The 16,000-nt window shown below is 35.2% G+C and overlaps 1 protein-coding gene across 3 annotated transcripts in view; it reads right to left on the reverse strand.

Annotated features, from left to right (window-relative positions):
- Positions 1-212: 212 nt before the first annotated feature.
- STYX (serine/threonine/tyrosine interacting protein) overlaps positions 213-16,000 on the reverse strand; it is a 51,276-nt gene continuing 35,488 nt past the window's right edge. For all 3 annotated transcript variants that reach the window (XM_055536688.1, XM_055536689.1, XM_055536687.1), the window contains 2 exons: positions 6,394-6,487; positions 213-3,785 (listed from right to left, as the gene is read on the reverse strand). In XM_055536688.1, the coding sequence (XP_055392663.1) occupies positions 3,712-3,785; positions 6,394-6,487 (168 nt within the window). In that variant the 3' untranslated portion in view covers positions 213-3,711. The remainder of the gene's footprint in view (positions 3,786-6,393; positions 6,488-16,000) is intronic.

The following is a 16,000-nucleotide window of genomic DNA, read 5'->3' on the forward strand; positions in this document are numbered from 1 at the left end:
TCACAGTGTTTTAGAAAATACCCTTAAGTGCTTCTCATTATCCAATGTTCATTTGTCCTTCAGATTTAATCTGTGTGCGGGATTAAAACTGGGTTACTTTTACCTAGAAGACAACAATCTAAGTAAAGCGGTTATGGCATAAGCAGTATAAATGAACTTTTCAATCTTTTTTGAGGTATAATGGCACAACAGTTTTAATACAACCACCAATATTCACAAAATAATTTTAATACTTTGTGCCTGAGCTAGCAGCATCTTGCACTGTGACATTCCTATACATACATAAGCATTTTATCCAAGTACAAATGTTAAAAGCAGAGTAACTTAAGCAATTGTCTATACAAAGGTAAATAGACACTGTAGGTTATTTTTTTCTTGAATCATTTTTGCTGCATAGTAAATTGCAATTACATGTCAGTATAATGTTACTGATCTATAGAATACACTTTGAACTGTGAGGTATGGCAACTCCCTATGAGAGAGAGCTAACATGTAAACCTGAATATTTTGAGTGATTTTTTTTTTTTTTTAGCTGCCATGGATGGGTAAGACAAAAAAAATCCAGCATTCAAAGACCCTAGCAACTTATTCTTCTAATAAATAAAAAATAAAATAAAATCTTTTAGTAATTTTCAGCTATTCCTATCATTTTCTTATTGGAGCACTGATGAATGGACAAAAATATTGAGGTGAAGCTAAGTCTGTTATGGAATTATGGATTAAACAGTTATTTGAAAAAAAAAAATCCGCCAGGTAACTGCTCATTTACTTTACATCAAGTTGAGATTTTGATATATCTCTCTATATATGCATCCCAACTTTATAATTCAAGATTGCAGTTAAATACTTCTAAATTCACTTAAATTACCATGGTAATAAGACAATTAGAAACCTTATATTTTCTTTAAAAGGACATGCTTAACATTTTCTGACATTACTTCTAAACTCAGATGAAGCACAAAATCCTCCCAAAACAAATATACTGCTCTGAAAGTTAAGTGGTTGAAAGTTGGTAGCAAAAGCTATCATGGTTTAACATTTCCACCACAGAGTAGATACAAATAAACAAAGGTAACTGCTCTTTATACATCTGATATGAAATTAACACAGACCAATGGACTGAAATTACAAGGTAAGAATACTGCCATTCTAGTTGAATATTTTCAATATTTAAGTTTCATACTTTCAAAATGGACAATAAAGCAGTTTTCCTATGTTCTGATGTGATATCATTTTAAATTCTGTGCCCAGATTAATATTTAATGCTTATAATTGGGTGCTGAGTCACTCATATATTATTCAAATATTCTATAAAATAAATCATGATTGGTTAAATGTACTATAATTAGCTATCACAAAACATTAAAGGAAATAGAGGAATTATAGAAACGGAACCAAATAAAAAGAATAGGAAGAGCTACCAGAAGAACCAGTTGAACACTGGATGGAAGAACATACTCAAAACAAACTTGCAGTGTTCTTATATGAGAGAAAAGTTAAACTTTTTGTCCATATTAATTTGTACTCAAGAAAATGAAGTCCCCTTTTCTAGTGTCTGTGAGTCTTTACAGTGCTGGGCAGGCACTTTAGTGACAACATAAAAATTACAGTGATTAAAAGTGGAAAATTACCAAATATAATTCAATAACCAAACCTGTATCCTTGGCCAGACTATTAGAGAAGATATGTATATTTTAAGAAATTAATTTAGAAAATCTTAACTGTCTCATTTTTAAAATCTAAATGGACTATTAGGAAGATTCTTTTAAGCAGTTTTTGTGGAAGGAGCATCAGAGATTATTAGTTTGCAAAAGAGATCTTTGCTGACCTACCCAATAGTAATCTATATACAGGGAAGCTGTGTTATCTGGCACTTTACCAACTGGAATTTCTGAACACTCAATGCAAATCTTGACTATACTAGACCACCACACCCAATGATATAACACACCAATCATACAACAGAATACAAGACCTCAAGGGACTGACAATATGCTGTTTTCAGGGTGGTAAAATAGGGGAAGGGAAGAGGAATCAGAAGAAAACCACCTGGGTCAACAGAATTAACGCTTAATTAAGAAAGCAGTTTTGATTCACTTCCACTCTCCTGTTACGCTGGATAAAAAAACTTACTGTATTATTTCACCTTAGGGAGGAAAGCAAAGTAGGTAAGTTGGTATAATAGGTTACTTTATGTGGTACCTCTTGGTACCAAAGGAAGGTATGGAAATCACTCTCATCAGTAAAGCACCTCAAGAGAGGACTGAGAAAAATGAAATACAAAGGAGTTTCATTCGTGCTACCCTAAATCATCAACTATAAAAAGTTAAAACACTCCTCTCCTCCCCAACATCATACTTAAAATAGTAAAAATGTTTTTTTAAGAACAATTTTTATATGTATAAATAAAAACATGGAGAACCTAGGATCCATAAAGTGACTTTGCTAATGCAAATTATGGGGGAAATTTGGATTAACTCAATGTAAAGAAAGAACTGATTACAACACTAATTTGTATACACTGAAGTCTTCCACAATCACTTTTCTACAAAAAATGCATCCTCAAAGAAAAGTTACTGTCTGAGCCAGAACAATCTCACAGAATCATTAAGACAACATAAAATGAAGGAGTAAAATGTTCCATATTCCAAATAATTTACTCAGGTTTCTTCAAGCCTTAAGACTTTCAGTTTAAATTAATTTATGGTTAAAAAAAATTATAGAAAAATGTTCAAAACTTTTCACTGTTCTACATACTAATTTAGAGGTCATAAGGATTTACTTATTTTTTCTAATGAAGCAAGGCACTTTTCTTTTTGGGGCTTTGTTTAGGAAAAATAGTGCTACATTGGTTTATTATATTTAGAACCATTTTGGACAAAGAAAAAATGGGCTACATGACTCCGAAAAGAAGAAACAGAACATTTGGCTTTTAAGAACGCTAAAGGAAAGTCACTTGAAAGTTTAAGACTCTCCTTGTATTTGTGAACATCTGGTATTACAAAGCAAACATTTTCCTTTGTTCATTAAACTTTTTCTTTCTACAGAATAAAATTAGGAAGGTAATAGGAAAGGAAGCAATACTTGGATCATGTTAAAATAAGGACAGTTGGCTGTCATGATTTAAAGATTATTAATAAGGGATCAAGAAGTTTAAAAAATTAAAAGATAAACTATTGAATTATACTAAAAAAGAAATGTGGCAGATTCCTACATTTGTTAATGTTTCTGTAAGAGGCTCCATCATAAAATTGAACTGTAAAATTATTTTTAAAATGTAATATGTAGAACATAAAATGAATTTTTAGCAAACTTTAGGAAATTCTTTTGTTATAAATTACCCAGATTTTATAAACAAATCCCCCCTAACTTGCATTTTGTTTAAAGTAACAACTTTATATCATACAAATAAATTTCAAGTATGAAAAGTGCATTATTGCAATAATACCTCTTTGCAAGTCCAAAATTCTTGGTTTATAATAAAACTGTAAAGAATTAAAAAAAAAAAAAAAAAAGTAAAACCATCAGTGCCATCTATTGCAGAAGTCCAACATCTTAAAATGTTGCTCAACAAGTCGCAGAGAAACACGTCTGGAAGCAACATATAATTGAAAAGAAACTACTTGTGTTTTTACCATCTTACATTATTACTGTCTGTAGTATTTTTCTCCTCAAATAGAAATTCACATCCTCTATAATGCTGCTCTTGAATCAGCCATTCTGCGCAGCTGCCACTTGCATGTTTCCAAAATCATCATCTTCTTCATGTGTTCTCTTCAAACTGCCTAAAAGTTATTGCATGAACACAACACATGGTATAATGGGAACTTAAATAAATTCATTCATTAGAATTACAGCTAGGAAAGGCTTCATTTTTCATGAAGTGTTATCATATATATATATGACAATGAAAATTTCATGACTGAATTTTTAGTAAACCTTTGTACTGATAAAATACTTTTGTTACAAATAACCCAAAGAACTTTATATCTTCGTGACATCGTCCCTCTTAATAATTATTAAGGTATTTTATATAATGAACATTAATTTTTAAAATAATGGTTCATAAATGTTTGGTTACCATTTTCTAGGCATCCATCATAAACATGTGACTCTGAACATATTACTTATGAACTTCATATAACTTTATGAAGTTATAATTTGTATAATTTTATTTTGTAGATGTAATTATCCTTTTGCTTTCACAGATGCTGTCAAAAATGTTTTTCCAGTGAAACTGATTGTTATCAACAAGTGTAGAATTGGAAGGAAGGCATGTAGCAGATAAGAGAATTTATCTACTCCTCATATCACAGTCTGCTAGTACAGGAATTTCCCACACAGAGTATGTGTGGGATTGTATATGCCCAACAATCATAATCAAGAAATTTGAGTCTCAATGGAGGAAAACTTTAGGGAACAACTGAACTGGTAAAGGGTTTGCTGTGTTATCTGCCAAATAATTACATCACCATAAACTTATGCCCTAAAAGTTGTCCTAAATCATGGTTAATGTTAGTCCAGAGGGTGGATTGGATTCCGAAGGGAAACTAGTATTTCACTACAAGATTAATAAGAAAAGAACAGAAATATAGTACTGATGGAATAAAGAAGAAAATATGCTAGTCATTAAAATAAGTCTAAATGTGTGCATACATGCTAAGTCGCTTCAGTTGTGTCCAATCTTTGTGACACTATAGACTGCAGCCCACCAGGCTCCTCTGTCCATGGGATTCTCCAGGCAGTAATACCGGAGCAGGTTGCCATGCCCTCCTCCAGGGGAATCTTCCTGACCCAGGGATTGAACTTGTGTCTCTTATGTCTCCTGCATTGGCAGTTAGGCTCTTTACCATTAGCACCACCTGGAAAGCCTTAAGTCTAAATACAGCTGTTATAACAGATTCAGATGCAGTGCTACATCTGCATTCTACTAAAGGAGGTTGAGAGACAGCTAACTAATTCAAGGCAGAAAGTGAGGAGGTACAGATGAAGTTCTATGGCAGAATAACTAGAAGTTAGAGGAAGAATAAGTTAATCATCATGTTTACTTGAGGCAACGACATTTGAACCAAGTTTTTATGGAGAGACTGGATGTGATGCTTTCTAGGTGGAGAATAGAAGATACAAGGGAAACCATTAGTAGCTCAGTTTTCTGCAGTACATATATAGAGGTACAGTGAGAGATACAAATAAAGATCAAAAGGGCCTTTAATTACTATCTGTGATGTGTTTGCTTCAGTAAAAAATTAAGCCAATGAAGACTTTTATACAAGAAGAAAACCACTATTAGAATTATCTTTCATGAAAATATGTCTGGCCACAATGTATGGAACATTTAGGATGGGAGGCCAATACAGACCTGAACTATACTGAGATTAAAGGTATTATAAAAAGAAAGAATTTTTGTTACTGAAGAAACAGACCCTCCCATTTTGGAAAATGATTACATAGAAGTTGCAAACTAAAGAGTCAATGACAAGTAGGAAGTTAAGCTTGAAGTGTGGTTACATAGTTTCATCACTAAGGAGGTACAATATAGTGCTGGACTTGTGGATGAGATCACCAGTGTTCAATTTCTAGATCCAACACTAACCAGGTATGTAATCTATTTTTCCTAACTTAAAAGGCTGTTGGTGCAAATAAGACTGAAAGGAACTCTGGGAGACAAAAATAATAAACTAATAAATTCCATGAATGCTCTAATAAAAAGAAAGGAGACAAAAAAGGGTAGCAAGGTCTTGGAGAGAAATGTAAAAGTTAAAAGATTTTGAGAGCATGCCTGGATCATTAAATGGGGGAGGAAACATTCTAAAATAGGGAAGAAAAAAGGACAGATATTTATGGCAAGAGAGAAACTGAGTCACCCTGCTTTCACTTATTAGCCACCTTTTATTTTCAATAAGATCACCTAAGTGTATTTAGGGCCTCCAGTACCAGACCCCTCTTATTATTTTAATCTTTCCAACACAGTTATACTACTTAATTGTGAAGAAGGGAATGACAACTCACTCCAATATTCCAGACTGGAGAATTCCACGGACAGAGGAGCCTGGTGGGCTACAGTCCATGGGGTCACAAAGAGTTGGACACCACTGAGCAACTGACACTTTCACTTTAAACTACTTAAAGATTTAAAGCTCAACAAAATGGAAATCTGATCTTCCAACCAGCATGTTCTACTTAACTCGTGGCATACACACAGAAGCTCAGTATAATATGTAATTAATTATAAAATTAAAATTTGAAATTATTTTAATTCAATAGCCCATCCAAAAGTTTCTAAACAATTTAAATTGCTCAGTGTAACTTGCTAATGAGTGACAGATGCATCTTCTCTTCTACTTTTCATATCATCTATCTCCCCAAATTTCTCCAAAATGAAAAAATCCTTACCTGTGGAGCCAGAATGAACAGATAACGACCTTTCTATCTGAAGTGGTGACATCATCTGTATTGTTAATTTTGCTAGGTAGATGGCTTCATATTCCTAGAAAAGATTTTAATTAACTTGAGTATACATTTAACTTGAGTATACAATTAACTTGAGTATACATTTAAATTCTCGGATACCCAAAACAAAATGAAATTTAAAAAGTGGTTAATGCATGCATTACTGGTATTCTTAGTTTATACTGAAAACTCCAGTGCCATATGGCTGTAAGAGAAATGCTTAAAATTCTTATAATTTCATATATACTGATGAGACTATAAATCAAATCAAGCCAATAGCCTGCACTAGGGTATCACACACTGAACTAGCAATCAGAACATATTCCCTGCCACTGGGGCAGATCTCTGACTTAAGAAGAAAATGAAATAAAATATTAAAAAATCAGACTAATACAAAGTACTTAATGGATTCATGTATATTCAGTTCAGTCACTCATTCATGTCTGACTCTTTGTGACCCCACTGAGCGCACCCTGTCCATCACCAACTCCTGGAGCTTGCTCAAACTCATTGAGTTGGTGGTGCCATCCAACCATCTCATCCTCTGTTGTCCCCTTCTCCTCCCACCTTCAATCTTCAAGCATATATCTGGTTCAAGTATATACCTGGTTCTAATTTCTTAAAATCAATAGTTCTCGACTTCCAGTTAAAGATGAAATAATAAAGGCATTCATGTACCTTCTTTCCTTAAAGGGAAGAGATAGAACAAGATATATAGAGAACTCCTGATTTGATGAAACTATAAAACATCGATAACCCTGAATATGAGAAAGAAGAGTAAGGAAAAAAGAACAGTGCCTACCTTTATGACAGAAGAAAGAATTATAATTAGGAAGAGGCCTCAAGAGGACTTTTGGAATTCTGAAAAATGTTCAATTTCATTATCTGGATGGTAGTTACATGGATGTTTGTTTACACTTTATGCACTTACGTATGTGTATTATATTTCACAATAACATTAAAAAAATGGAACCAGACTAAGCTATGCACAGAAAATACCTGGCTGCATATATCAAACAAAGTGGGTGCTTAGAGTTCTCCAAAAAAGGTGGCAGACCTAAGACAAATCTTAGAAGCCCCTGCATAGTATGAAGTATGTGTGGGTCTATCAAGGAAAATGTGAACATCTACACCTGACATTTTTGCAAGAAGCAAGCCTGGTGGAGGAGAAACTGTTGCCAAGCATCTGCTAATCTTGGTCAGCTAAAAGTAAAAACTAAATCACTAATTCTCAGGCTGACTATACCTGAGGATCACCTGAAAAGTCTTAAAACTAATATATATATACTCAGCTTACCCCTCTCCTTGGCTGCCCCCTGCCAGTGATTCTCATTTAATGGTATGGGTCAAGTTCCCCAGGTGACTCCATTGTGCATGTAGTAGTTATGAACCTAAACAAGAAAAACCTGTGACAGCGGGGCTCTTTTTTTTTCTCCACTCACTGAGTAGATTCATACTACTGGAAAAAACTGTTGGTGAGAAAGTCTTCCAAAACAACTGGGAAAATTTAAGCTGCCTATATTTCCCAATCTCTCCCCAAAACTTTATTATTGGGAAAATGGCTTATCTAAGAAGAACGTCTCCAGTTCGAAGATGACCAATAATCAAAAAGGAACCAATATAAGTCTTATGTAAAGGTGTTTCTAAGGGGAAAAAAGCAACATTATAACCAAAGTCCATATATGAAGAAAACTGCATGAAAATTACACGAGGCAGGTGAAAATTGTGAATAATTCTCCATAAAATCAATGAGATACGGCATTTCTGAAACAAGTTCAAAGAAGAGATAAAAGGACTCATGGAAGAAATGTAACAATGAAAGAGATGACGTAACTCTTAGAGCTCAATAGAAAAATAGAAAAAAGAAAATAAACCACAGAAATAATGACTGTAAGAGAATCAACAAAGAGGAGAACGGACCATACCATGCAATTCTAGCACATTATTAATGTACCTCTTTCTCCTGGATTGTTCCCAACAGCACATAAATATGCCCTTTTCTACCATATTAGAAAACAAACAAAACGCCCCTCTTAATTCCAATTTCCCCTCCAACTACTGTTTTTCTGTTTTACCCTTTTAATTCCTGGAAATATCTATTCTGGCTGTTCACATTCCTCTCTTCCCATTATGCTTATACTCCCCATTCCACAAAAACTTGTTTGTCAAGGGCACTGATCATGTCGTGCTCCTACCCAATGTCAGTTCTCAGCCCTTACTTAACCTATTATCAACCTCTGAAACAAAGGATCATCTCCTACTCTTAAAATGCCTTCTTCACTTGACTTCCCAAGCACCAGACCATCCTGGTTTTCTTCCCAACTCATTGGTCACTTTTTTCAGCCTCCTCTGCTGATTCCCCATCTCCCCAATCTCTACATGTTGGGAGTACATTAAGTTTCTGTTTTTGAAGTCCTTTTCTACCCACACTCCCTTGTCTGGTGATCTCACTCAGTTTTAAAGCTTTCAATAGCATTCCATATACCGAAAACCCCTATATATAAGGTTCTTTCTCATGAACTCCAGGCTTATGTGCAGACCTGCCCACTATCTAATAGCTCTCTTAACCTTAACATGACCAAAAACGTCTCGATTTTATTCCCTTCAAATTTCATGCAGTTTCTCCTATACAAGTAAGCAACAGTTCCTCTTCCAGTTGTTCAGACTAAAAGGCTTAGAATCATCCCAGTCTCTCTTCTCCAATCCAACAGCAAATTCTGTAAGCTATACTGTCAAGTAAATCCAGAATCTGATCTCTTTTCATCAACAATCACCTTTGTCTAAATCCGTATTCTCTCCTAACTCCCATCACTCCATAGCCTTATAATTCATGTACTTGCTTCTGCCCTAACCCCAACAACCCTTACAGTATATATACATGGTATACTACATTTAACACAGATGACCCAGTTTATTCCTTTACTTAAAAGTCAAAGGCCTTATTTATAATGGCCTATAAATGCCTATCACGTGGCCCCTTACCTCCCAGGTTTAATCTATTATTACTATTCATTTGCTCACTCTGTTGCAGCTATACTGACCTCCTCACACTTCTTGAAAATACTATGCATACTCCCATCTCAAGGCACTTGCACATATTCCCTCTATCTAGAATGCTTTCCCCCAAGTACCGAAATAGCTCATTCTCTTAATTTCTTCAGGTCTATGGTCAAATAACATTTTTGCAATAAGGCCTTTTCTTATCACCTTTCAAAAATGCAATTAATGTCTCACTTCTTTATATGACCTTAACGGCTCTCTTATTTTCCTGTGACCTATTACCATATGATCTACTACTTTTGTGTTGTTGTGGTTTAGTCATTCCGTCATGTCTGACTCTTTGTGACCCAGTGGACTGAAGCCCACCAGGCTCCTCTGTTCATGGGATTTCTCTGGCAAGGATACTGCCATTTCCTTCTCCATGACCTACTATATTTTAGTTTGCTGCTGCTAAGTTGCTTCAGTCACGTCCGACTCTGTGCGACCCCATAGACGGCAGCCCACCAGGTTGGTTTACTGTCTAATTCATTAAAATAAGTTTTATGAAGTCAGGGATTTCTGTCTGTTTTGTTCTCTGCTTTACTGCCACTGCTAACACAATGTCAAATAAACATCTGATGAAACAACAAAGCATGGGAAAGGAAAGAAAAGCTTGCCAAAAATCAAGTCAAAAGACAAAAAAACAAAGTTGAAAATAAACACAGAGAAAATGGTAGATATGGAAGGAAAAAGAAAACAATATAAAATATGTCTCTGGGAGAAAAAAGTCAAGTGAAAAAGAACAACAATAGCCAAATACGTATTAGAAGAAAACTTTCTGTAATAAGGGAAGATGTGACTCTCTAAGTGGTAAGGGCATATTATGACTAAAAGGAAATTAATATAGAACAATCAAAAAGATATACTTAATAAAGCATCCTATGCTCATCCAGAAAACACCTCCTCCCTCCAATCAAGTCTTCTAAGAGGGAAGAATTTTAAAAATTAGGCTCCCTTCAGACTTCTCTAGGACAATTATTCAATGTTAGGTCTGTGTAGAAACTCCTAAGAGAAAAAGTATTAAAATTTTTTTAATCTAGCAAAGTGCCATTCAAACATAAACACAACAGAGCTTCCCTGGTGGTCCAGTGATTAAGACTCCATACTTCCACTGCAGACAGCATGGGTTTGATCCCTGGTCAGGCAACGAAGATCCCACATGCCATGCAGTGTGGCCAAAACAAACATAAGAGCAACAGAAAAACATTTTCCAAAATGCTAGGACTTAAGTTTCCAAGAACTCTTCTTGAAAATAATGTTCAAACTCCAGGAGTTGAATAAGGAAGCTAAAATCCTACTTAAATATAGAACTCAGCATGAACAATGAGAAAATGCGGTTATAGCATAGAATGCAAATATTATAATTTGTAACAATGTAGAAAAAGTAAAATCCAGGAAATGTAACAGGACATAGTTTAAGTGGATGATCCTATATTGCTAAGTAAAAAGAAGGTACCATATTTAAATATTTTTAAAAGTGTAAGCGGTATCTCCTAGAACTAAGATTGGTATCAACAAAATAGGTTGTGGAGGGGAAGGAGGAAAGTAGAGGTATATAAATTTTTATCTTTTATACTGGAAATCCATTGATAGTTATTTAAATGTGATAACTCAAGGAACATATGTATATACTATAAAGTTAGACTGTGCCCATGAAGTAAACAACTTATAAATTTAAAAGAATCAAAAGAATACCAACAAAAAATTCATCAATTTATAGTGAAAAGTTCAAAAAAGATGTATTTTAAGAGAAAGCATGATATGAAAATAAAATGACAGACAAAAGTGTATGTCATTTTTAGTACAAAAAAGTGGGATAAATTCACCTATTAAAGAAAAATATGAGTAACAAATCAAAATAAAAAAATCCAGCCATAGGGCACATACAAGAAATGCATGTAAAACAAAGTGATTTAGAAAGGTGGAAAGAAAAGCAATGAAGAAACTCACAAGACAAATGCAAACAAAAAAGGATCACAATATTAAGGTTAATTTTAAAGTAAAATAACTGGACAATAAACATATAACTACAATGAAGATTTAACTTGAATTTTATCTACCAAATAATGCAGCACTAAAATTGGCAAAGAAACTAGAGGAATTAAAGAAGTAAACAGAAACAGAATAAAGCGAGTTTCAGTTCACCTCTAAGCCCCCAAAAGATGAAGTGAACAAATACAATGTACCCTCTGTATCCATGAATGCAGAACCCACAGATACACAGAACTGACTGTACTATGCCATTTTACATAAGATTTGGAATCCATGGTGAGGGAGTAGAGGGGGGTGTGTGGCCCTGGAACCAATTCCTCACAGATATAGAAGGACGACTGCAGACTGAATTTTATGCCCTGAAAACAGAGAATATATCTTCTTTTCCAATAATCATAATAACAACTGTTTATTACACCACAAAGAAAACATTTAAAATTTAGTTATATGATTTATGAAAAAAAACTCTCAAACGTGAAGTAAAAAATAAAATCAAAAGTGAAATGACAGAATATCAAGTTATAACAAGAATAAAAACGTTACATAGCAAAATTTATGTAGGATACGTAGAATCAGTTCAGTTCAGTTCAGTCACTCAGTCGTGTCCGACTCTTTGCGACCCCATGAATCGCAGCACGCCAGGCCTCCCTGTCCATCACCAACTCCTGGAGTCCACCCAAACCCATGTCCATCGAGTCGGTGATGCCATCCAGCCATCTCATCCTCTGTTGTTCCCTTCTCCTCCTGCCCCCAATCCCTCCCAGCATCAGAGTCTTTTCCAATGAGTCATATGGCTCAAGAAATGCTAAGAGGATAATTTACAGTCTTGAATTCTTATAGCTCAAGACCCGAGTTTGACCCCTGGGTTGGGAGGATCTCCTGGAGAAGGGAATGGCTACCCACTCCAGTATTCTTGTCTGGAGAATCCCAAGAACAGAGGGATATATAGTCCATGGGGTCGCAAAGAGTCAGAGATGACTGAGCGACTAAGCATGCAACTGAGAAAATCCACAAAAGAATAACAGCAGCAGCAGCAAAAACAACAAAAACCCAAGGAAAGCACAAAGCAAGAAGAAATTCAAATACAGAAAAATTATATAAACTAACCAGATAAAGGGGAAAAAGAAAGCACTGATATACAAAATTAGAAAAAAAGAATGAAAAAAATAACCAAAGAAATTAGAAGATATCAAAAAATGCAAAACATTATTTTCCTCAATTTTATCTCAAATCCAATGAAATTATATAGAAGATTATGAAACCATCCAAAGTGACCTAAACAGTCTAAGAAAATCAGACCTAGCCATTAACCAAATGAAGAAAGCTGTCCAAGAATTGGTTCACCCTCAAAATATATGAATGAATGAAATAATGAATAACTGAATTAAATTGAAAAAATCAAGGTCCAGTGATTTCACAGGTACTATATATCAAACATTAAGAAGCAGGTAACTCCAATCTAATTTACATTGTTCTAGAGCACATAAAGAGAAAGCAAGTTTTCATTTTAAAAATGAGAAAACCGTGACAGACACTCTAACCAGAAGATGGTAGTATAGAAAAAAAAATTACAAACCAGTATCACTTATTCAACTAATTCCAAAATCTTAAAAAAAAAAAAAACAAAATTTGACAAACAGAATCTAGCAACACATTAATGGAATATAGTCTACCATAGTAAAGTGAGATTCATTTGTGAATCAAAATGATTCAAAATTAACAAGTCTAGCATCAGATCAGATCAGATCAGTCGCTCAGTCGCATCCGACTCTTTTCGACCCCATGAATCGCAGCACTCCAGGCCTCCCTGTCCATCACCAACTCCCGGAGTTCACCGAGACTCATGTCCATCGAGTCAGTGATGCAATCCAGCCATCTCATCCTCCATCGTCCCCTTCTTCTCTTGCCCCCAATCCCTCCCAGCATCAGAGTCTTTTCCAATGAGTCAACTTTTCACATGAGGTGGCCAAAGTACTGGAGTTTCAGCTTTAGCATCATTTCTTCCAAAGAAATCCCAGGGCTAATCCTCAGAATGGACTGGTTGGATCTCCTTGCAGTCCAAGGGACTCTCAAGAGTCTTCTCCAACACCACAGTTCAAAAGCATCAATTCTTCGGTGCTCAGCCTTCTTCATAGTCCAACTCTCACATCCATACATGACCACAGGAAAAACCATAGCCTTGACTAGACGGACCTTTGTTGGCAAAGTAATGTCTCTGCTTTTCAATATGCTATCTAGGTCGGTCATAACTTTCCTTCCAAGGAGTAAGCGTCTTTTAATTTCATGGCTGCAGTCACCATCTGCAGTGATTTTGGAGCCCAGAAAAATAAAGTCTGACACTGTTTCCACTGTTTCCCCATCTATGGCCCATGAAGTGATGGGACCGGATGCCATGATCTTCGTTTTCTGAATGTTGAGCTTTAAGCCAACTTTTTCACTCTCCACTCTCACTTTCATCAAGAGGCTTTTTAGTTCCTCTTCACTTTCTGCCATTAGGGTGGTGTCATCTGCGTATCGGAGGTTATCGATATTTCTCCCGGCAATCTTGATTCCAGCTTGTGTTTCTTCCACTCCAGCGTTTCTCATGATGTACTCTGCATAGAAGTTAAATAAGCAGGGTGACAATATACAGCCTTGATGTACTCCTTTTCCTATTTGGAACCAGTCTGTTGTTCCATGTCCAGTTCTAACTGTTGCTTCCTGACCTGCATACAAATTTCTCAAGAGGCAGATCAGGTGGTCTGGTATTCCCATCTCTTGAAGAATTTTCCACAGTTTATTGTGATCCACACAGTCAAAGGCTTTGGCATAGTCAATAAAGCAGAAATAGATGTTTTTCTGGAACTCTCTTGCTTTTCCCATGATCCAGCGGATGTTGGCAATTTGATCTCTGGTTTCTCTGCCTTTTCTAAAACCAGCTTGAACATCAGGAAGTTCACGGTTCACATATTGCTGAAGCCTGGCTTGGAGAATTTTGAGCATTACTTTACTAGCGTGTGAGATGAGTGCAATTGTGCAGTAGTTTGAGCATTCTTTGGCATTGCCTTTCTTTGGGATTGGAATGAAAACTGACCTTTTCCAGTCCCGTGGCCACTGCTGAGTTTTCCAAATTTGCTGGCATATTGAGTGCAGCACTTTCACAGCATCATCTTTCAGGATTTGGAATAGTTCAACTGGAATTCCATCACCTCCACTAGCTTTGTTCGTAGTGATGCTTTCTAAGGCCCACTTGACTTCACATTCCAGGATGTCTGGCTCTAGGTCAGTGATCACACCATCGTGATTATCTGGGTCGTGAAGATCTTTTTTCTACAGTTCTTCTGTGTATTCTTGCCATCTTCTTAACATCTTCTGCTTCTGTTAGGTCCATACCATTCCTGTCCTTTATCGAGCCCATCTTTGCATGAAATGTTCCTTTGGTATCTCTGATTTTCTTGAAGAGATCTCTAGTCTTTCCCATTCTGTTGTTTTCCTCTATTTCTTTGCATTGATCATTGAAGAAGGCTTTCTTATCTCTTCCTGCTATTCTTTGGAACTCTGCATTCAGATGTTTATATCTTTCCTTTTCTCCTTTGCTTTTTGCTTCTCTTCTTTTCACAGCTATTTGTAAGGCCTCCCCAGACAGCCATTTTGCTTTTTTGCATTTCTTTTCCATGGGGATGGTCTTGATCCCTGTCTCCTGTACAATGTCACGAACCTCATTCCATAGTTCATCAGGCACTCTATCTATCAGATCTAGGCCCTTAAATCTATTTCTCACTTCCACTGTATAATTATAAGGGATTTGATTTAGGTCATACCTGAATGGTCTAAGTCTAGCATTATGTGATTTAATTCACCATATTAATGACTTAAAGGAGTGAAACTAGAGTCATTTCATAAAAAAATGTTTTAAGTTAAAAATCAGTATCTATTCCTGATAAAAAAAACCTTTTAAATATGCACAAGCAAATACTCACTGAAACACACACACACAGTGCAATAATAAAAGCAATGAAATTGAAATCAAGAATAAAGTAAGTATGAATATCACACCACTATTACTTATCCAATTGTTCTGATAAAATGACCATCAAGTGAGAAAGAAAAAAAATTAGAAAAGAGGCAAAATTATTATGATTTGAAGATGAAAATGTAGGATAATCAACTGGAAAATTCTTTAGATTTGTTCCTAGAGTTTAGTAAGGTTGCCAATTGAAAACATAAACAGCTTTCCTATAAAAAAAATAAGCAATTAGAAAACATACTAGAAAGAAATTTGAAAAAACAATTTTAATTATAATGGAATAAAAGAAAATAGCTAGGAATAAATTTCATAAGAAAAACATATATTTTATACAAAGAAAACTTTAAAACACTAAAGGACACAGAAATTGACTTGAATAAATGGAACATACTCCTAGAAACATACTCTTTGAAAAATTTAAAGGTGTCTATTCTTTCTGCACCCTTTCTAGTAAAGTTCACACCACAAAATATGTGTTAAGAACGTGCCAGGAAAATTTCGGAAAGAACATTA

This window comes from Bubalus kerabau, chromosome 10, assembly GCF_029407905.1.
Source record: "Bubalus kerabau isolate K-KA32 ecotype Philippines breed swamp buffalo chromosome 10, PCC_UOA_SB_1v2, whole genome shotgun sequence".
Lineage (NCBI taxonomy): Eukaryota > Metazoa > Chordata > Mammalia > Artiodactyla > Bovidae > Bubalus > Bubalus kerabau.